We start from the raw sequence: 19,922 nt of genomic DNA, 5'->3' as shown, positions 1-19,922 counted from the left end.
CGTGCACCGCGTGCACCGCGTGGCGGAGGCCACCTTTGAGCGCGAGTGGGCGCGCTCGCCGTACACCGCGCTGGTCCCCGCGCGCGCGCTGGCCACGCCGGCGTACGACCTGCCCGCCGCGCCGCCGCGCAAGCCCAACGGCGGCGCGCGCGCGCGGTCGGGGCGCGGCGCCGGCGGCGGCGCGCGCCGGTCGGGCGGCGGCCGCGGCGGCTCCGCCTCGGCTGTGCACCGGACCAAATCTGTGAACTCGTACCGCGCCTACACGCCGCTGCCGGCGGACAAGCAGGCGGCGCTGGCGGCGGCGCTGCAGGACGAGGCGGTGCTGGCGGGGAAGATGGCGGGCGTGGTGGACATCCTGCAGCGCGCCGACGAGCTGCCCACCAACGAGGACGGCGAGGTGGAGCTAGACCTGGGCGTGCTCTCTCCAAAGACGGTCTGGGCGCTGTACGAGTACGTCATCGGGCCGGCGGCGGGGGGCGCGCCGCGTAAGGCGGCGCCCGGTGCCGCCGGCGACGGCGCGGGCTTCCAGCTGGCGGAGGACAGCGATTATGCCCCGGACGATGACGACGATGACTGATGATGGAGCGTCGGGCTTTGGGGGGGGGGTAAACGTGGAGCGACACAGTTGGTGCTTGCCGAGGAAGGAGGTGCCATCGGGAGTGAGCCCTCGCTGAATGGCCGCGAAGACGCCCCGGGGAGGTGCCCCCGCCAGGCTGCAAAGGCCCCCTGGACGAGACTCTCCGGCACAAGCCGGCCTGATTCTACGCCTTCCCCTGCTGGTCCACTCATCACACCTCCACCAGGAGACCCCCCCTCGGTCTCCCCCTCCCTCCTCAACACACAAAAAAAGGAGAATCAAGATTGCGTATGACATATTTGACGACCATCCTCGAGCTTGCAATATTTGCTTTGTGTCCTTCCTTCCTTCCGCTTTCTTCCCCCTCCCTTGGTAGCCACCCTCGATTTTTCACCCGACCACTCGTGATGTGCACCGCGCGCCTTGCTGTAACGAAGCGACAAGGCGGAGTTTTCAGGGTTGAAGGGATTGTGAATGGTGCAGTGACGCCAGGTGGAGATAGCGAGACTGCCACGCTGTCATCCGCTGGTTGGAGGAGGGCCCGCCATCGCAGGGCCCCTGCTCAGGAAGGCAGCGATGCCCGGCCGCTCGTTCCCGCTGCGCGCCGCCTTGGCCTTGGCCATGGCCGCCGCCCCTCGCGAGTTTGACACCGCAGGGACGGGGGTCGGCGCGTCGGCTAGCAGGGCCGCCGCGCTGCGGAAGCCCACGTCCGACAGTGCCTCCCTCCCTGGCAATACAGAGGAGAAGGTGTTCATGTGGAGGGGAGGCTGGGCTCAGACATGGGGCCCCTTGGGCAAGGCTCAGCTATCAATCAGGTGGGGCAGGCACGGCATCCAACCATCAGCCCGGTGTCACCCGTCCCCCGCTCACCCTTGCGCTTGAGCTGGGTCGCTTTGGTGGCGCCCTGCGGCCCCTGCGCCGCACCCCCACCCTTGGCAGTGGGCTTGGGCTTGGGCAGGCAGTTGTCGCAGCGATCCCCACACCGCTCCTGTGTCCACTCCTCGCCAAAGTAGCGCAGCAGGCGGGCGTGGCGGCACTGCTTCTCCTCCTCGCAGTAGTCCCTCATCTATTGATGGGGGGGAGGGGTGGTGTGGTGGGGGTTAGGGGGGAGTGTACAGCCCCACGACTGCACACGACCTGGCAGCTCCTCCCATACTGGATCTCCCACCTGCGCCCCCTGACTCCTGCGCAACCCCCCCCCCTGCCCCCTCCACCCCTTCATTGCACCTGGGACAGGAGCTCCATCTCGCGCTGGAACTGGGCCTTGGAGCGCTTGCCGTGGTGCAGCAGCTGCACGATGCGTGGCACGTCCTTGCGCGCGTAGTACAGCACGCACTCGCAGGGCAGGCCATCGCGCCCGGCACGGCCCGCCTCCTGGTAGTACCCCTCCAGCGCCTTGGACAGGGAGAAGTGGAGCACGTACCGCACGTCCGCCTTGTCGATGCCCATGCCAAAGGCGATGGTGGCCACCACCACGGACACGCGCCCCTGCCGCCAGTCGTTCTGCACCTGCATGCGCGCTCGGGGGGTCATGCCCGCGTGGTAGTGCGCAGCGCTGGTGCCCGTGCAGTCGCGGATGGCGGCCGCCACGCCCTCCGACTCGTCGCGGGACAGGCAGTACACGATGCCGGTGGCATCGCCACGGGACCTGTGTGGGTGTGGGTTTGAGCGTGCAAAATGGCGCTTTTCCAAAATTTTTGGTCATCCCTGTAGTACACTCGTGCAGTCACATATCAGGCCCCAGATCCGGGCGCCGCATGAGACCAACTTTTGCGGTGTGGAAATCAACTGGAGCATATGCCTGGCCCCTGGCCGTACAGCTATCAACATGCATTCTAGCCTCACATTATGTACTCCAGCATGTGGTGCAGGTAGCCGGGGAGCATCGACTCCTCGTTCCGCTTGTAGTCCTTCTGGATCACCCTGGCGTGTGGGGCGGAGTCGGAGGGGGCTGGAGTTGATGAGAGAGGCTCCAAAGGGGGAAGGGAATAGATGTCTTGTCATTTGCTCAAGCTCAAGACGGCAAGCGAAAGGCATGGAAGGGAAAGGGAGGGACGCCACCTGGGTGACTGGACGACTCCCTTCCACGCCCAGGGTCGCTGCCATTTTCAGCAGCATAGCTAGAGTCATCACCCCAACCACAATGCCGACAGGTACACATCCCACTCTTCCACCTCCCACCCTATCCTCTCCCCGAAACGCACTTGAAGGTCAGGTTGGGGCGAAAGAAGGAGACCACGAACTTGCAGACGTAACGCATGCGCAGGGAGGACAGGATGTCCTTCCTCACCTCGGGCGTTGCAGTGGCTGTGAGGGCCATGAGAGGCGTGTGTGGGAAGCAGGCCGACCGTACCAGGCCCAGCTGCTTGTAGTCTGGCCTGAAGTCTGGGGGGGAGGAGGTGGAGAAGATTCGAGAAGAGACGGAAGGAGCGTGAGTGTGGGTTGCAAGCTGTGGCAGGATCATTGCAGACTGATGCTGTGAGGAAGGTTCACAACCTTCTCATTCTATGAATGAGTAAATTTCCCCCCAGCCTCACCATGGCCCCAGGCAGAGACGCAGTGCGCCTCGTCAACCACGACGCGGCTGAGGTGGCCCTGTTGATGGAGATACGGGAGGAGGGTGTGAGGACATGTTATGAAGAGAGGATGGTGGACAGTGCACACACTGATGCCGTGTCCTTCTCTGAGACCTGCACCTAGTATTCCGCAATCCATTGGAGCCCACGGTGCTGGACCGAGGGGGATGGAAGAGAGCCCGACAGCATGCCAAGAGACACACACGCCCCCTGCTGCCCCTGGGTTCCGCACCCTGTTGCTCAAGGAGGTGAGGGCAGCTTTGAGCCGCTCGCCCTTGACCAACTGCTCAGGAGTGACATAGAGCAGCTTCAGGCTGGGGTTTGGTTTGGCCAGCTCCATGAAGACCGCCTGGTGGTGGGGAGGGAGCAATCATTCACTGTCAGTCGTGGGAAAGCAAAGGGGAGTCCATGCCTGGGGACCACGACGAGCTAGGGCCCATGCATCACCCCCTGGAGAGATGCATGGGAGAGTTACAGTGCCTAGGTACAGAGCACAGCCCTGCAGCCACTTGTGCTCACCCTTTCTTCCTTACCCTGGTCTCTACTACGCCCTGCTGGGAGGACAGGTAGGAGGCGGGCACGCCGCCGCAGCGCAGCATGCACAGCGCCTGGACCTGATCTTGCATCAGGGAGAGCAGCGGCGTCACCACCACAGTCAGCCCCTTGGACAGCACGGCCGGGAGCTGCAAAGAGGGGAGCGTGGCACGTGGAAGACTAGGGTGTCGTGCGGGGTGGATGCAGTCTCACGCCGGGCAGGGAAAACCCATGTGCATGTGACGACTGCTGAATCGGCTGGCATGCCATGTCAGCCCTCCATCCCCACCTGGTAGGTCAGCGACTTCCCTCCACCTGTCGACATAAGGACGAAGCAGTCGCGGCCGCTGAGAGCCGCCTCCACGATGTCCCGCTGCCGGGGACGAAAGCTTTGGTTGCCAAACACCTACAACGAGGGGGGGCAGGGGCGAAGACACCAGATTGTGAGGGATCCTACAGCGCCTGAACCGTCGGCAGTCTCTTCAGATTGACGTAGTGGCCACGCAACAGCAGTGGTAGGCATACGATGAAGGTGCTTCGTGCCCGCCGAGCACAGTCTTTTAATGGTCTGCTGCGAAATGGAACCTCGGAAACCGCCAGAATTTCACAGAGATAGGTTCAGCGGTCACCACGCATGCTGACTCTGCCCCTTCCGTTTCCAACGACTCTCACCATCCAGTTGGCAAAGTCCAGCATGTCCATCGCATGTTCCTGCGGCGTGAGGCTGCGTGAGATCGGGGCGGTCTGCCCGGCTGCTCCTCGGGGCGAGCCGCGGGGAGGGCAGTGCGGAGTGCGGTGGTCCTGAGCGCTGCTCGCCTCGAAGAGAAGGTGCCGGTGCCGCGCGCGAGCTTGTGTGGGCCGTGGAAAGAAGTGGGGAGCCACATCTTCGGCGTCCAGGCTGATGTCGTCGGCATCGTGGCTGCGGCCCCGCCCGCCCTCGCTAAGGGGTGACCGTGTGCGCCAGGGAGACTCTGCCTGGACCTCGCACACCTCCTGGTCTTCCTCCTCGCTGCTGCTGTCGGAGACAAGGTCCAGGAGCAGCTGGTCAGACTCCTCCCCTGCTGCCTCCATGGTAGCATTGAGGGTGGCGAGTGGGCGCTGCACATACATGGAGGGGAGGCTGTCAGCCGGGACTGGGCCCCCAGCGCACCCACCTGTAGCTGGATCAGAGCGTTCCATGAACCACTGCAGGAACGCAGAGACGGCAGCCTCGTCACAGGTGTCGGGACACAGGCGAACATCCTTTTGATAGTCTTTGAAGGCAGCATACAGCTCAGTGGGACCCACTGTGTCTCTATACCCTGCAGAAGATGGAGGGAGGGCTTATGTCATAGATTGAGACCCTGAAAGAGGCGTACATAAAGAGTAAGTAAAGCCATGCCTCACCAAAGACGTCGAGGAGGTGCTCCACCACTGGGTGCGGCTCCGCCATGGCGCCCGTGGTACCGAGGCTGGGGAGTGGCCTCGGAGTCAGGACCTTGCATAGCAGCAGATCATCGCTGCAACTTATTTCTCGACATCATGAAATCGCAAGCCTTTCGCCTGCCGATCATATTATCTGTCAGAATGCACTTTGATTTGCGATTCGCGCCCTGCAATCCAGGTCCAGGCTCGCGCCCACAAACCAGCATATGCCCACCCCGTGTGCTTCCATTGATCTTGAGCATGCGATGGCGATGCTATAGCCGTTGTTCTCAAGAACATCAATTGAAGCCTATAAGCATGCTTGATAAGTGCTAGTCGGGATGCGGCGTTTGCCAGCTCTCGGAGCTCTGTGTCGTCGTCTCATAGCGAGCGACCTGCCCCGCGTCGCAACCCCAAGCCTTGCTTTGCGCCTAATTGGAACATCGGAATCCGGCTTCAATTCCATTGCCCATTGCTGCGAGGTCGCATCCCATGCCAGTCGAACATTCTCGGCCTCGACTGGGTTGGAGCCCCCCTCACCAGTGATATCGACCCTGAGCGACTTCAAGGCGCTGACCGATCTGAGCATCAACACGCCCATCGTGGTGTACGCCACTGCCAGCGCCGATGCAGAGGTGGACCCAGAGCTGGTCAGGGCCGTGCATGCCTCCAGGGGCTCGGTGCGCCTGGCCCAGCTGGACGCGGGGTCTGCCCAGCTGAGCCGCCTGACCGCCCAGCTCCACATCACCAACCTGCCTGCCACCCTGCTGCTGTTTGGGGGCAGACTCATGGACTCCCAGCCGGGGGCCCCCTCCGGCCAGGAGCTGCGGGACTACCTGGCCCAGATCCAGAAGCTGGCGGACGACGTGGCGCGGCACCGGGCGCAGCAGGCGGATGCAGCCGCCTCGGGCGGGGGCACTGGGCCGAACGCCACCCCCGCGCAGCTCCTCGAACAGGGGTAGGGGGCCTCGCACGTGGAACTGTTGGAAGAAGGGGAGGGGATGGTGGTTTCCTGTGCAGGTTGGGGCCTTCTCGTCTTCGCGCCGCCAGCGTCTCCCATTTGGCCTATCTGCTAATGGCTTTGCCGTTCTAAAGCCCTTTCCCCCCCCCGGCCTTGTCTGTCCAGGTATGCAGCCCTGCAGAGCGCCGACGCCGACGTCGAGACTGCTGCCCTCCCCTGGTTCCAACAAGTACTGATTGAAGGCAGCCCGGCTTCGGATGCGGAGCGCTGCAAGGCGCTGGCGGGGGCGGCGCAGTGTGCGCTCCTCAGGACGCCCTGCGACGTAGAGGCCGCGGCGGGGCTGGTGGAAGCCGCGCAGCAGGTGCTGCCGGAGGACAAGAGGCCGGGCGAGGTGGCCCAGGCGGCAGCGTTCCTGGACCTCGCCCGGGAGCGGTTGGCCCTGGAGGAGGGCACTGAGGCTTCAGACCCCAAGGTACTGATAGGGCTGATTAGTTGGGGATTATAGGAGCAGGCACTTGGATACCCATGTTGTAGAAATACAGCGATGGGAGGCAAGCACTGGCAGATCGGCGGTATAGATAGGCAGCCCTGCCAGCGGACGTATGCTCTCCGACTCTGCCCCACGCCATGTGCCTGTGCATGTCCTGTCTGCCACGCAGGAGTCGGCGTCCTGGATTCATGGAGTGCGCGTCATGCCCATCCTGGTATTCATCCTTGCCCATTTCCTGTCTGCGGCACCTCAAAGTCACCCACCTCCCGCCCCAATCCCACGATGCAGGGCGCGGAGGCCGCCTTCCGCATGGCCCACAAGCTGTTGGCAGAGAGGCAGTACGCCGAGGCGTTGGACGCGGGGCTCAAGAGTGTGCGGGCGGATCGGGGGTGGCATGAGGAAGCCGGGCGGAAGCTGCTGCTCCGCATGTTTGAGGCGCTGGGCGCGGGGCACCCTGCGGTCAAGCCCGCCCGCTCCCGCCTCTCCAACATCTGGTTCTTGTAACGCTCATGCAATGTGCAAGAATGATGAACGCAGCCCTCACCCTCTCGAAATAGACCCGTCTTTCAGGATTCACTTCACACTGTGGCAGTGTGGGTGTTTGGGGGTGCTCCAGCCAGCAGAGGGAGTGCACGGCAGGCGGAGCCCAGCAGGTCACCATACCCGGGGCACTGCTCACACTGGCAGACAGTGGCTTGGCTGGCTGGAGTTCTACAGCATGCTCGCGCTTGGGGGCCTGGGGGGTGCAGCAACGGGGAGCGGCGCACCGAACCACCCTGACAATGTTGGGAGGTGAATCCCCAGGACCACTGGTGTGCACAGCCAGCCCAGGCCTCTACGCCTCTCCTCCTCCACCCTGCGGCTCCTCGCCCTCCCTCTCGCGGGGAAACAAGGCATCGACAAAGGCGGCGGGGTCGAAGAACTGGAGGTCCTCCAGCCCCTCCCCCACGCCCACCAGCTTGATGGGCACTCCCAGCTGGTCGATGACAGAGACCACGGCGCCGCCCCGACTCGTGCCGTCCAGCTTGGTCAGCACCAGACCGGTGACGCCGACGGAGGCGCCAAACTCCCGCGCCTGGGCCAGCATGTTGACCCCGGTGGTCCCGTCCAGGACCAGCAGCACCTCGTGCGGCGCGCCCGGCAGCGCCGAGGCCAGGCTGCGCCGGCACTTGGCCAGCTCCGCCATGAGCCCGGGGTCGGTGTGGAGGCGGCCAGAGGAGTCGCAGAGGAGCAGGTCAAAGGCCTCGCGCTGCGCGCGCTGCGCGGCGCGGAAGAGCACGGCGTCGGGGCGCGCGCCGGCGGACGCCGCCTCCACCTCTGCGCCCGACCGCTGGGACCACAGCCGCAGCTGCTCGCCGGCGGCCGCGCGGAAGGTGTCCCCCGCCGCCAGCAGCACGCGCGCGCCGCGGGAGGTGAAGCGGTGCGCCAGCTTGCCGATGGTGGTCGTCTTGCCCCCGCCGTTGACGCCCACGATGAGGTAGACGGTGGGGCCGCCGCCTGGGGTACCTGGGGTGCCCGTTGCAGCGGCACCATCTGATGCCGCTGCATCGCCGCCAGTCTCTGCATCGCTCGCCACACCCGCCGCGTCGCTGCCCGGCGCAAAGGCAAGCTCGGAGGACCCGCCTGATGGCCGGGCGACCAGACTCAGGACCGAGTCGCGCAGGGCGGCCTTGATGTCCTCGGGGGTGCGCAGGGCGCCGGACCTCACCTGCTCCCGCACCGCATCCACGATCTTGAAGGCCGTCTGAGGTCCAAAGTCGGAGCTCTGGAGATACGAAGATGGGGAGTTTTGGGGGGGGGGGGGCCGCATTAGGATTGGCTGGCAAAGATGTGAGGATTTGGCTGTCCAATGCCTCCCTCGCAACTTGAAGATGTGTTCCCAGCAAACATTCAGCGTCCGGTCGTGCAGCATTCCTCTCTGGGCGCCATTGAATCAGTAGATGCAAGAAGCCCGCTCCTCCCTCCCTGGGCGCTTGCGCCTCAGTATACGAGCCCAGGCCACTCACGATGAGGGCATCCTCCAGGTCCTCCAGTGTGGCATCGGCATCCTCCAGCCTCCAGTAAGTCAGAATCTCGTTCACAACCTACACATGTGCCAGTCGGGGCAGATTGCAAGGGCATCTCAAGGTCCTTGTAGCCTTTCCAGTGCCAACAGCCACGTCAAGATCTTGTTCAGAATCCACCTGGCCACAACATCAATACTTCTGGGCGCCACAACTCACTCCAAGGCGCTCTCTGCTCTTCTTGGCGCCCTTGAACATCCTGCCAGCATCCTCAGCAGCCTTCTCCCTAAACACGCGGGCCAGCTTCTGCAGGGTGCTGGCCCCTCCAGCGCTCGCATGTGTCTGCATTTGGTAGGAAGATGGAGAAATGTTGCCACCGGCGTGTAAGCTTCCTGGAGGAACAAATGACGCATTCATCTAGGTTTCAAAATTTCCGCAGGGTTGTCATGCAATAGAAGAGGCATGACATCGAAAGCACCCAGTCCACTGACATTCCGCCCCTGTGCACACCGTGACGCTAGAATGTGGTTTCTGTCTCCTGGAGAGACTCAATGTGGCGTCGCGCGGCATACGCAGTCCAAGGGGGGGCGTGATCTTCCCTGCACTGCTGCATGCCGGGCCCCCTCCATGCAACAGCCCCATCATCTCAGAGGCTCAGCGATTGGCGCTGAATAAGACTTGATGCAGTCTGGTGCATTAACATATATTGGTAGCAACATACCTCGCCGCTTCATGACCATGAGTGTCGCTCATAAATGCAGCGCGCCCAGTCGCATGGCGTATTCCGTGATCTGTCGGGCAAATCTAATCCTCTTTCGGCCGCTGACGTGGACTGGAAGTGCTTCATAGTCCTTACAGCGAAAGATTCATGTTTGCGCTGGAACTGATTCAAAATGTCCCACACGGATTACCCCTAAAATCTTTCTGGGGATCTATTGTCTCAGCAAAGGAGGGGCCTGGGCCCTGCCCATGAGCTGCTCGTTTTTATGCCGCAAAAGGCTTGCGCAGAGCCAGTGGACGCATCTCCCCTTCTCAGTGGCCTCCCAAGGCCCCGCAGGTTGCCTGTATCCTGTGCCGCACAACCTCCTGCAGGCTCCTGGTGTTCATGGCCATGAAAGCGGACCACTCGTCAAAGTCTATGCCGCCGCTGGCGTCCGTATCGGCCTGCGAGAAGACCAGGGCCACGTCCTCGGAGTCGATCCCATACTCCCCCAGCCCCCGCGCCAGCTTGCCTGTGCACAGTTGGGAAAGATTGGGAGGATCACATGGGGCTGCCATGAGCTACGCGGGGTGAGGAGGGGGCTGCGGCACCTCGTCACTGGGGTGATCGCGGGCCAGGGTCGGCAGCAGGGCGCCTCGCCCGCCGCCGCCTGTGCAGCAAGGCACCCAGGCCCCCAGCCTCTGCACCCACCGAGGGTGATGAGCCCGCTGGCGTCGCTGTCCAGGCGATCGAACAGGCTGCGCATGAACACGGCGCGCCCCGGCGCTGACCAGCCCAGCGTCGCCACGGCAAAGTCGCGCCAGGGCACCCGGTCCCGGGGCCCACCCCCCCAGCCCAGCGTGCGCGCCATGCGCTCGCTTTCCTCCACGCTCAACTCATGGCCCAGGCGGCCCAGCCCCGCGCGGATGTCCGCGGGGCTCAGGCCCCTCGACCCCGGGCAGGTCACGGCGGCGCCGGCGGGGTCTGGACTTGTTGCTGGGGGAAAGAACACCTCGTACAGCTCGGGCAGCATCTCCTGTGTGGGTGGTGGGAGGGGGAGTCGGTGGGTGGGTGGGTAGGTGCATGGACTGCCTGCCGGAACGGGCCTGGCCTGCAAGAGCCTGGAGCTGCATGTGTCGGACTGCATCCAAGATAACGAGAAGGCGGCCCCAAAGCAGCCCGATCTCTCCTCGGCCATGGTACGCGTCCAGGAGATACCCTAGGTCTTCACTGCATACGCCGGGGTCAAAAGCACCGATGCCCACCTTGGAGATCTGCTCCTCGGCCACCAGCATGGCCACCTGGCGGACGCGGGACATGGTGGCAAAGTCTTTCAGGCGCTCGTGCACGATGGGCGGCAGGGGCTCGGCGCTCTGCTGCCCCGTCACCCAGGGGTGCTGCGAAATGTGTGGAGTGAGGAGCCTTGTGAGGTGGTGAGACATCGCGCGGTCTTAACCGGTCACCCTCCGGCAGTCAAGGCCACACCCAGGGTCCCACTGCCTGGCAGGAGTGGCGGCCAGCGGGAGCGAGCCTGCCGCCTGGACACTGAGCCCCAACATGCAAGTAATGGGCAGCCAGCTTGCCAGGACCCTGGTTTCCTCGGCACCCTGTTGGCCACACCCTTCCTCCAATCCCCATTCTCACCCCCCGGCCCCCCCGCCAAACATCACAACATTCAACTCACCCGGCAGAGCTGCGCGGCGGTGGGGCGGCGCGCGGGGTCGCGGCGCAGCATGGACTTGACCAGCGCGCGCGCCGGGGCGCTGACGCGGGGCCAGGGCTCGACCGAGAAATCCAGGCGGGCGCGCGCCGCGGCGGCCCTCTCCTCGGCCTCAGTGTCTCCCCAGAAGGGCGCCAGGCCCGACAGCAGGATGTGCAGGACCACGCCCAGGGACCAGACGTCGGCGGGGGTGGCGTAGTCGCGGCGCAGCACCTCGGGCGCCATGTAGTAGGCGCTGCCCACCACAGCGCGCATGCTGTGCCCCGGGCGCAGGAACTGGGACAGCCCGAAGTCGGCAGCCTTGATCTCCGCGGTCGCCGGGTCGGAGGTGCTCAGCAGGAAGTTCTCCAGCTTGACGTCGCGGTGGACGACGCCCAGCGCGTGGCAGTGGGCCAGGAAGCGGGCCATGGCCCGGAAGTGACGTGCCACCTGCGCCTCGGACGGGCTGTCGGCGTGGGGGCAGCCCAGGCGCTGCAGCAGCTCCCCGCCGGCCGCCAGTTCCAGCACCAGGTGCACTGCCAGCTCGTCCTCGATGCACTCCACCAGGGACGCCACGGTGGGGGTGCCCCGACAGCATCGTGGGGTGTGGAGGAAGGGGGGAAGAAGGGGGAAGGGGGAGATTTAAATTCTTGGGGCTTCAAGGTCTTGTGCACGGACGCGCCTTGCTGAGCAGCATCGGGACAGGGGTCGATGACGGATGCCCAGGAACCTGCCCGAGGGGCACCGTCGTCCCAGCATCAGCACAGCTGCCCTGCAGCAGGGACGCCGTGGGGCTGTGCGGCGAACGATCCGCCGCATGATCCCCTGCCAAGCCGCCATTCCCTTTCCCCTCTTCCTCTCACCTCAAGACCCACCTGCAGGATGTGGACTTCGCGGCGCAGGCCCTCCACCTGCGAGCGGCGGCGCAGCCAGCCCTTGTAGATGGTCTTGCACGCGTGCCGCGTCTCCTTGACTAGGTGCACCGCCTCGCGCACGACGCCGTCGGCGCCCCGGCCCAGCACCCGGCCCAGCTGGTATCGGGCCTCAAGGTCAGAGTGGCCGCGCCCCAGGATGTTGTGAGTGCGGAGGTAGGCGTCCTGGGGGGTGGTGAGGGGGAGGAAGAGGGAAAGAGGAATGGCAGGGAGCAGTGGTGGACGACTGGGAGCCAGGTAGTGGGACCTGGATTCAAAAGCAGGAGGAACACAGCACGGCCCTGTCCGGGTAACATTGCGCCATGCACCCTGCCCGAGCATGCATACATGCAGAATGACACAAATCAAAGTCGCGCACCGTCTTCGTAGGGCTGCCGTGCATGTCCTGGAGCTTGGGGGGTGCATCCGCCGGGTGCGTCGACTGGGGGTATGCGCCCGGGCCCAGCAGGGGCTCGCTCCATGGCGGGGGCCTGGCCTTGCCGTACGTCATCAGACCGCATGTCAGGACCTGCAGGCACCCTCGCCCACACTCCTGCATGCTGATCGGCGCCTGGGGCGGGCAGCGACAGGGTTCACCGCCTCATGCAGGGCAGAGCATTCGCGCTGCGCTCCCAGCCCTCTCTAGATCTGGCGGTGGATCCAGCCCCACAAACCATGCAGGTTGCTATGCAGTAGCTAGGCGATACGGTGGCCCAGCTGTGTTGCGCGACAGCGATGTCCGGGCACCGATATCTGGGGCGCGAGAACGAACGCTTCGGGCGGGGATGAGATGCACATGCAAACGTCCCACTTGCTCGCTCAGCTCCGCTGGACAGGTCCGAGGTAAAGGTTACAAGTTTGCCGACAGGTTGGAAGAAGAGGTGGGCAGACTCTGCTGGTCATTAACATGTGCATTGGCTCCTGCGGCCCCCCTGCCATTGTGAAAGCTCTCGCAGCGAGGGTATGTAGGTTGGAGGAGCAGCAGCGAGGAAACAGGGTATGGAAAAGCGCCCAGTCCTCACAGGGCATCTTGTGTACAGGATCGGCGGTGGTTCAGATGACAAAGTCATCCACCCCGCCTGGTCTCGTAAGCGCGTCCACCGCTTGCTGTTGGGATGGGGGGAGCTGACAGTGCTGAGGAGTAAAGGATCCCTTGGGTAGCATGGGTGCTTCTGGAACACCCATGGCAGTCGCCTGTCCCTGGCTGTGAAACCCACCACCCCAGAAAGTCCAGCCCAGGCCACACCCGCACCCTGCACCCAGCATGCTACACTCAAATCGCTCCCTCACCTCGGCGACGACTCTGGGGCAGCACTCGCTCCACTGGTCCATCAGGATGGAGGGCAGGCCTGCCACCAGGTGGGTGTGGTGCTTGGAGGTGAGGATCACCTGTGCTCCTGGGATCCGTCCTGAGCAGGACGGCGCACCACCGCCCCCCGGCATGAGCAGTGTAGGATGCCGGCACCCACATCCTCTGCGGCGCATCCCAACCCCCCTCCGCAGTACCCCCTCCTCCCATCCCTCACCCGTGATCTTGCCGACCTCCTTGGCGGGTGAGCCGGCCACCATAGTGTGCGGGGGCACCTCCTTGAGCACCAGGGACCCGGCCGCGATCTGCGCCCCCTCGCCGACACGGATGTTGCCAAGCACCGTGGCCGAAGCGCCGATCAGCACGTAGTCGCCGATCTTGGGGTGCCGGTCCCCAGACTCCTTGCCAGTGCCTTTGAGTGAGGGGGGAGATGGAGTGTGCGGGGGGTGAGGAAAGGGGCCGCATCTCAGCCAGGAACGGGGCAGCCCAGGCTGCGAGGAAGATCCTCCTCCGGGCCTGGTTTGTGCATGATCAGGGCAAGGCCTGCGGGCTCCCACGCGACAGGCTCTCGCCGGCACGCCGCCCCCTGAGCTTCCCCCGAACACCACCACTCTCGCTCCTTGGACCCCCTACCATCGCCCCAAACAAGCCCCACGACTTGCACCTCTCCGGCCCCCCCCCCACCCCCCCACCACACACACGCACACAGGCCCTCCCCAGCCTCACCTCCCAGGGTGACGTTCTGGAGGATGGACACGTTGGCCCCGATCACAGCGGTGGCGCCGATGACGACCCCTGTGCCGTGGTCCAGCAGCACCCCCGCCCCGATGCGCGCGGCGGGGTGGATGTCCACGGCGAACACCTCGTTGCTGCGGCTCTGCAGCGCGCTGGCCATCATACGCCGGCCCTGGTGCCAGAGCACGTGCGCGATGCGCTGCACCTGCAGCGCGTGGAAGCCCTTGTAGTAGAGCAGGGCCTGGGAGAGGCCGGAGCAGGCAGGGTCACGTTCGCGCACCGCCGCCAGGTCGGCCAGCGCGGCGGCCACGATGCTCGGGTGGGAGGCCAGCGCGGCGCGGAAAATCTCCGACAGCTCGGAGGGGAGCAGCGTGGCGTCTGCCAGCCGCGCGGCCAGGATGAAGGCCAGGGCGCGAGGGAAGGAGTCGTGGGCCAGGATGCTGGCGTGCAGGAAGCTGGAAAGCAGGGCCTCGGAGTCGGAGTCGCGCTGCGCCTCCTCCCTGTCGTGAAGGGGATCGGGTGAGGTGGGGTGGATGTGAACCTGGGAGAGCTGCGGGGGCCGATCGCGGGCTGTCAAATGACAAGTGGGGGTATTGGGGTGGAGTCGGGACTGGCGTACGTGCCGTGCAGACCGGCCCCTGCAGGGGTGGCCAAAATGGAGGCACATGCGCGCAGCACGAGGGGCAGGGGCTCGAGTCGGGGACCTGGGAGGCATGCATGCCTCGTGGGCCAGGCACGCAAGCAGAGCAGTGTGTGAGCATGCAGAGCCACCCCAGGGTATCCCCCATCCATTACCCCCCCTACCGAATGGTCTGCCAGATGCGGTCCCCCGCGGGACAGCTCACGGGTGGCTCCGCTTTGTGGTTGAGAGGGTCACCATGCGCGGACAGGGTGGCACCCCCGGCCCCGGTCGGGGTGCTCGCTGCGCCGGAGTTGAGGAGGGAGCAGAGGTGGGGTTCCGGGCACGCCCGTGCGACTGAATCTCAGGGGCATACAGGCCAGGCCACCACTGATCCATCTCACCTCGGGTCATGTGTCGAGCTGTGGGGCGGCCTCGCGGGCTCCGTGAATGACGGCGGGCGCACACAGTGCGGGTTGGCTGGGGGGTGGTCTGGGCAGCGTGCAAGGCAGTGGTCTGGCTGGCCATGCGGAGCGCCGACGGGCCCTCAGTGGCGCCCTGAGATGCGATGGGCACTGCTCGATATGTGGGATGCGACGGCATGAGCGGCCCGGGCGCCTTAGGGCAGGTCCCGAAAGGAATCTAGGTGTCCCTCCGAAGGATTTCCAGGTCGGGGGCGCGAATTCTGGTCTGGCTACGGATGGGAGCGATCCTCATGCGCAATAGTACGCCGCACACTGGCATCAGAGCATACTTTCATATACACCAACGTTCAGCGAAATGAGGAATGTGCCTGGCGCAGTGTCAAAGGGCTATGTCGCTCCGCCGGGGGGCCAAAGCCCAGTCCGTATCCTGAACAGGACTCCAAAGATCTCTCAGGCCGTACAGAAGTCGCTGAGGGAGCGTCAGAGGGTGAGTGGGATGCCGCGACCCGGATGGCGCTCGGCATGGTGCTCAGTGTTGGAGTGACCTTGCACCTTGCCCCACTGCAGGCTGTCATGGAGACCAGGAAGGCAGAGCACCTGCGAGAGTGTGCAGAGTGGGAGGCCCAGATCGCTCAGGAGGAGGCCATGCACAAGGTGAGTCGCAGCTTTTATGACAGTGTAACGGGTTAAAGAGTGGGCCAGCCTGTTTTGTCAAGCTCCAGGAGGAGTCATGCAGCTGCCATGGGAATGCACGCGTCCGCCATGAGTGGTCATTCGTCAACATCTTCACAACCCGCTCCCTGCATCGTGCAGGTGCCCGCGCCAGGCAGACCGCGCGTACCCAGCTCCCAGCCGCAGCAGGTCGAAGCCACGCTGCATCGAGTGCAGGAAGAGGAGCGGACGCAGCGCGATCGCCTAGTTGCCCAGCAGGAAGAGTTCAGGGCCAGGGTTTTGGCGCGTCAACGAGAATCACAAGGTTGGCTCGCCAGGTCTGGCCCGGTCCTGCAGGAGGCCTCTCGCTTCAGTCAGCTTGTGTCGGCGCTGGGCTCCCAGAGGGGTGGACAACCGATGGAACGGTATGACAGTCACCAAAGCTGGGAGACGCGAGGTTGGCAGGGCAGCAGCCCTGCGTCCTCCGTGCGGCCTGGGCGTGAGGAGCGCAGTCATCGGACCTATGAGCAGCCCAGGGAGAACAGGGCGCAGCGTGACCCCCCTCGCGCAAGTCCAGCAGGGCAGGGCGGGACCAGCTGGTCTGGGCACCCGGCTGCGGAAACAGATGACTGGTGATTCCTGTGGCCCCCTTGCGCGAGAGTGGAATGAGCAATTAGTGTCGCTCGATAATCAGAGGGATTGTAGAAATTTTCAGATGGCGTGCGTGAGGGTGCATTGCCGTCTGTGATCTCTACAACCATGGAATCTCCTAGAAAACATCCAATCCATCCGCTGAAACAGTAACACCATGCACAATGTGCAGCTCCCCTCTGTGTGCTCCTACTTCACACCGCAGTCATGGACCCCACCTCAAGGGAAGCCCAGATCCACGTGGATGGGGAGTTGGAGGTTTCTGTCGTGGACCGCGGGGCTGATGGGTTGGTGAATATGATGTTGTCCATGAACCTTTCATTTGCTGGCTTGCCATGTCCCATCGCCTTTGGTGGGACCCCGCCCCTGCTTCCCTCACATCCCCCCCCGTCATTCCCTTACCGGTAAGCCTTTGTGGCAACCGCCTGCGCCAGTACCATCATGGGAATGTCCTGAGCAGCCGGTGCAAGCCCGACAGAGAGACATCTCGTGTTGCCTGATGCAGGATGCCCGCCCACGTGGGTCTTCGGCGCCGGACACATTCGACCTTCATGAACCAGGTCACTTCATGCCCGAGATATCGCCGAGAAAATAAAATCCATGCCTTGTATATTTAGCCTGCGTTTCCATGCGAGCATGGGGATGCATCGCTCCAGCTTGCGGTGCAAATCTCAGATCGGCGATCTAGGGTTTTTGAATCCCAGCAATCTCCAAGCGTACGCCGAGCAACCTCTGCACGCGCCAGATACAGCACGCCATGCGATAAGACCTTCTTCCATGGTTTGGGTTGTGAGGCCTTGGATTCCCGTCTGGAGTCTTTTGAGAGGGTAAATTTGTGCTATTGGCCTACCTTCACCGCGTGCGGTCCGAGTGTCCTGGGCGCCGAACCCTGCGCACGGCACACGGAGAGTCTATACACCCGGTCGGGTTGGTACTCGCCCGTCCCAGCTCACCGAGGGCGCGGCACAACTCATCTGAACAACAGCGGGAGTCCCCCGAACCGCCACAGCACGAGCCACCATGACGTATTTCAGTCTGGCCGCGCTCTTCATTATGTTCCGTGAGACCCTGGAGGCGGCCATCATTGTTGCCGTCCTCCTGCAGCTCATGGAGCGGCTGAAGATGCCGGAGTTGAAACGATGGGGTAAGCCCAGGGGTGGGATGGCAATGCCGAACCTCGCGCCCACACCGAATCGCATGACGTACGCCTTCCCACCGGCAAGTATGCTGCAGTCCGCATCCCCACCACCTCGCCTGCTTTACCAGAAGGGATGCAAGGCTCGTTGGCAAAGTAGTCGCATGCCCTGTGTAATTTCCCCAAAATTGGGCACGATGACAGGCATACCACCCAATCATCATGGAGACGGCCTTGTCCTCCTGTCAGCCCTCCCACTCCTCCTCGTCGACACAGTTTGGATAGGAGCAGCAGCAGGGGTGGGCGTGGCCCTCATCGTGGGCGTGGTCTTCATCGTCCTGTTCTATGTGGCAAACAACTCTATCTTCACGGGGAACGCGGAGAACCTCTTCAAGGGTTTCATTTTCTACATCGCGGTCCTCCTCATCGTGTACGTGTCCTTCCACATGCTCAAGTTCTACAACCTGGAGAAGAAGTGGAGATATAAGCTGGAGCAGGCCTTCAAGGAGCGGGAGGTGGGGGCAGGGGCCGGGTTGGAGGGGGGTGCATGCATGCTGGGTGTCTCGTGGTCGGCGCCAACCCCACCACGCACCGAGTCGTCCATCCCTGTCTGCGCGCCCGCCATCACGCAGGGCATGAAGAAGAGCTACAGGTACACCGTCGCCTTCCTCGCTTTCTCGGCTACGGTGCGTGAAGGCATTGAGTCGGTGCTCTTCCTCACCGGCGTGTCCGGCGGGCAGGGCATCACCTCGGTCATCATCCCTGGGATCGTCGGAGCCATCCTGGGGCTGATCGCAGGCTGCATCATCTTCTACACGTGAGATGCCGGGGGGGGCCTTGGGTCCCGGATCGGCGGGGTGCCTCTCCACCGAGGCTGGCGGTGGACGCTCGCTGGCGTGGGCGGCCGCTCGTTGCACAGCGGGGGCTGGGCGCGGGGGCTGGGCATGCCGCATGCTGCGGCCGGCAGAGGGCGTCGGCGCAGGCATCATCCCCCCCTTCCTCCCGGCTGGAGCGTGCCGGGCACAGAGCACGAGGTCACCCCCCCCTCCACCACCTGTGCAGGGGGCGGAGCATCCGCAGCATGAAGTGGTTCTTCATCATCATGACCGTGCTCCTCCTCTTCATCGCCGCCGGTGAGTGGGTGGGGACGCGCCAGTGGGGATCATGTCCCATGGTGCCACCCTCCCCGTGGACAGCCTCTACGCTGTAGCCCTCTTTATTTGAGGGTTTGACAGCTGGGACGGCGCTCACTGGCCCCCCTCCTGGGCGCTCTCTTGTTCCACTTGACATGTATGGCCCTCCGTAGTCCCCCCCGCCTCCGCTCCCCTCCCCCCCCCAAAGGCCTCCATTTTCAACACACTCCCTCCACCCCCTTTGTTCACACAGGCATGCTCATGAACGGTACCGCCGCCTTCCAGGCCGCTGGCTGGTTCGGCGCGACCTACCCCTACGAGTGGGTCCCCTGGTCCAATAAGATCCTGTGGAACACCATGGGCTGCTGCAACCCCGACACCAACGAGTTCTGGTCCCTGATCCGCGCGTTGTTCGGCTACCAGGCCATGCCCACCAACATCCAGCTCCTCTATTACTGCCTCTTCTGGTTCGTGGTCCTCTCCGCCATGGCCTACCGCGCCTGGCTGGGCGTGCTGACCGACGAGCACCGCTTCGCGGCCGAGGACGAGGAGGGGCGCCCCGCCTCCTTCAACCCCACCTATGACGGCGAGGGCAAGCTGGGCAAGGGCGTGGAGGGGGCCTCCGGCTCTGACAGCTCCCCGCGCCAGCACAGCAGCGAACGCGCGTCGGGGGACAAGTTCGAGGACGCGGCGGTGGCGGAGCCGTCCAGTGCCGCGGTGCCCGCCCCGCCCGTCGCGGTGAAGGCCGAGTGAGCCGCGCTCGTGCTTTCAGTGTATGCTGCCCTTTCCTGTACACCCCCGGCTTGCGTGCAGGCTCCGCCCGGTGCGCCGACGGGCCTGCATGTTCGCCCCCCTTTTCGCTCCCTCTCCTTGCTTTCTCGCCGTGGTGAGCCGGCGTGGCGCGCCTGCCTGTCGGCATGCTTGGCCCCTGCCCCTGCACAGGGTCTGGGTCCTTTGGCGTAAGTTTGTTGGTACAGCGAAATCTATCGGGGTGGGATGTTCATGCACCAATCTCCGAAGGCGGTTTATCCATGAGATTGTGTCTCCCTCAAAATTGAGCGCGCGCTCCAACGTCAGCTGGGCGATGCCACACCCAACAGGCCTCTGCCCCGAAAGGCGAAACCGTCGGGCTGCACCTCCCCACATGCACTCATACATATTTGAAAGGTTGTGTTGCCCGAAACAGCAGAGTTTCTGGCGCCCCTCACATCCCGTCTGACGCTCCGTCGTGAACGTTCGAACTGTTGCCTGGCCCATGGCCCCGCGGCTCAGGCGCATCGCGCGGCATGCTGCAGCCTAAACCTATTGCATGGCATGGCAGGGGAAGCAGGGCCTCGTTGATTGCCAAGAAGGGCAGCACCTGGCCCCGGGCAGTGGCGGTGAGTTGCCCAACGGTGTGCCGGTGCTGA

The 19,922-nt window shown here is 64.2% G+C and overlaps 7 protein-coding genes across 7 annotated transcripts in view; 3 read left to right on the top strand and 4 right to left on the bottom strand.

The window, feature by feature from the left end:
* F751_0707 (hypothetical protein) overlaps window positions 1-577 on the top strand; it is a gene marked incomplete at both ends in the record, with an annotated part of 2,656 nt that extends 2,079 nt beyond the window's left edge. The window contains one exon of the mRNA XM_011401421.1: window positions 287-577. Coding sequence (XP_011399723.1) covers window positions 287-577 — 291 coding nt within the window. The remainder of the gene's footprint in view (window positions 1-286) is intronic.
* Window positions 578-1,095: 518 nt separating this feature from the next.
* F751_0706 (ATP-dependent DNA helicase Q-like 1) lies at window positions 1,096-5,119 on the bottom strand (the record flags this gene model as incomplete). The annotated part of the gene is made up of 12 exons (XM_011401420.1): window positions 1,096-1,304; window positions 1,448-1,643; window positions 1,805-2,225; window positions 2,423-2,500; window positions 2,782-2,962; window positions 3,115-3,172; window positions 3,386-3,502; window positions 3,687-3,836; window positions 3,977-4,093; window positions 4,360-4,745; window positions 4,842-4,988; window positions 5,074-5,119. The coding sequence occupies 12 exons, from the start codon at window positions 5,117-5,119 to the stop codon at window positions 1,096-1,098; spliced, it is 2,106 nt and encodes a 701-aa protein (XP_011399722.1).
* A 134-nt stretch (window positions 5,120-5,253) lies between these two features.
* F751_0705 (hypothetical protein) lies at window positions 5,254-7,046 on the top strand (the record flags this gene model as incomplete). The annotated part of the gene is made up of 4 exons (XM_011401419.1): window positions 5,254-5,290; window positions 5,635-6,049; window positions 6,218-6,524; window positions 6,831-7,046. The coding sequence occupies 4 exons, from the start codon at window positions 5,254-5,256 to the stop codon at window positions 7,044-7,046; spliced, it is 975 nt and encodes a 324-aa protein (XP_011399721.1).
* A 331-nt stretch (window positions 7,047-7,377) lies between these two features.
* On the bottom strand, window positions 7,378-8,893 carry F751_0704 (Signal recognition particle receptor FtsY; the record flags this gene model as incomplete). Its single annotated transcript, XM_011401418.1, has 4 exons — window positions 7,378-8,039; window positions 8,121-8,307; window positions 8,549-8,626; window positions 8,765-8,893. 4 exons carry the CDS (start codon window positions 8,891-8,893, stop codon window positions 7,378-7,380), a joined length of 1,056 nt encoding a protein of 351 aa, XP_011399720.1.
* A 684-nt stretch (window positions 8,894-9,577) lies between these two features.
* Window positions 9,578-12,414, bottom strand: F751_0703 (Calcium-dependent protein kinase 21; the record flags this gene model as incomplete). The annotated part of the gene is made up of 5 exons (XM_011401417.1): window positions 9,578-9,777; window positions 9,957-10,281; window positions 10,511-10,642; window positions 11,808-12,041; window positions 12,235-12,414. The coding sequence occupies 5 exons, from the start codon at window positions 12,412-12,414 to the stop codon at window positions 9,578-9,580; spliced, it is 1,071 nt and encodes a 356-aa protein (XP_011399719.1).
* A 494-nt stretch (window positions 12,415-12,908) lies between these two features.
* Window positions 12,909-14,932, bottom strand: F751_0702 (putative serine acetyltransferase 2; the record flags this gene model as incomplete). Its single annotated transcript, XM_011401416.1, has 6 exons — window positions 12,909-12,962; window positions 13,146-13,204; window positions 13,382-13,576; window positions 13,891-14,399; window positions 14,704-14,821; window positions 14,923-14,932. The coding sequence occupies 6 exons, from the start codon at window positions 14,930-14,932 to the stop codon at window positions 12,909-12,911; spliced, it is 945 nt and encodes a 314-aa protein (XP_011399718.1).
* A 2,333-nt stretch (window positions 14,933-17,265) lies between these two features.
* Window positions 17,266-19,266, top strand: F751_0701 (Plasma membrane iron permease; the record flags this gene model as incomplete). Its single annotated transcript, XM_011401415.1, has 5 exons — window positions 17,266-17,389; window positions 17,657-17,895; window positions 18,013-18,197; window positions 18,443-18,513; window positions 18,767-19,266. The coding sequence occupies 5 exons, from the start codon at window positions 17,266-17,268 to the stop codon at window positions 19,264-19,266; spliced, it is 1,119 nt and encodes a 372-aa protein (XP_011399717.1).
* Window positions 19,267-19,922: the final 656 nt, after the last annotated feature.

The sequence above is a fragment of the Auxenochlorella protothecoides genome (assembly GCF_000733215.1).
Source record: "Auxenochlorella protothecoides strain 0710 unplaced genomic scaffold scaffold111, whole genome shotgun sequence".
Lineage (NCBI taxonomy): Eukaryota > Viridiplantae > Chlorophyta > Trebouxiophyceae > Chlorellales > Chlorellaceae > Auxenochlorella > Auxenochlorella protothecoides.
This window is presented reverse-complemented; position numbering and strand designations above follow the sequence as displayed.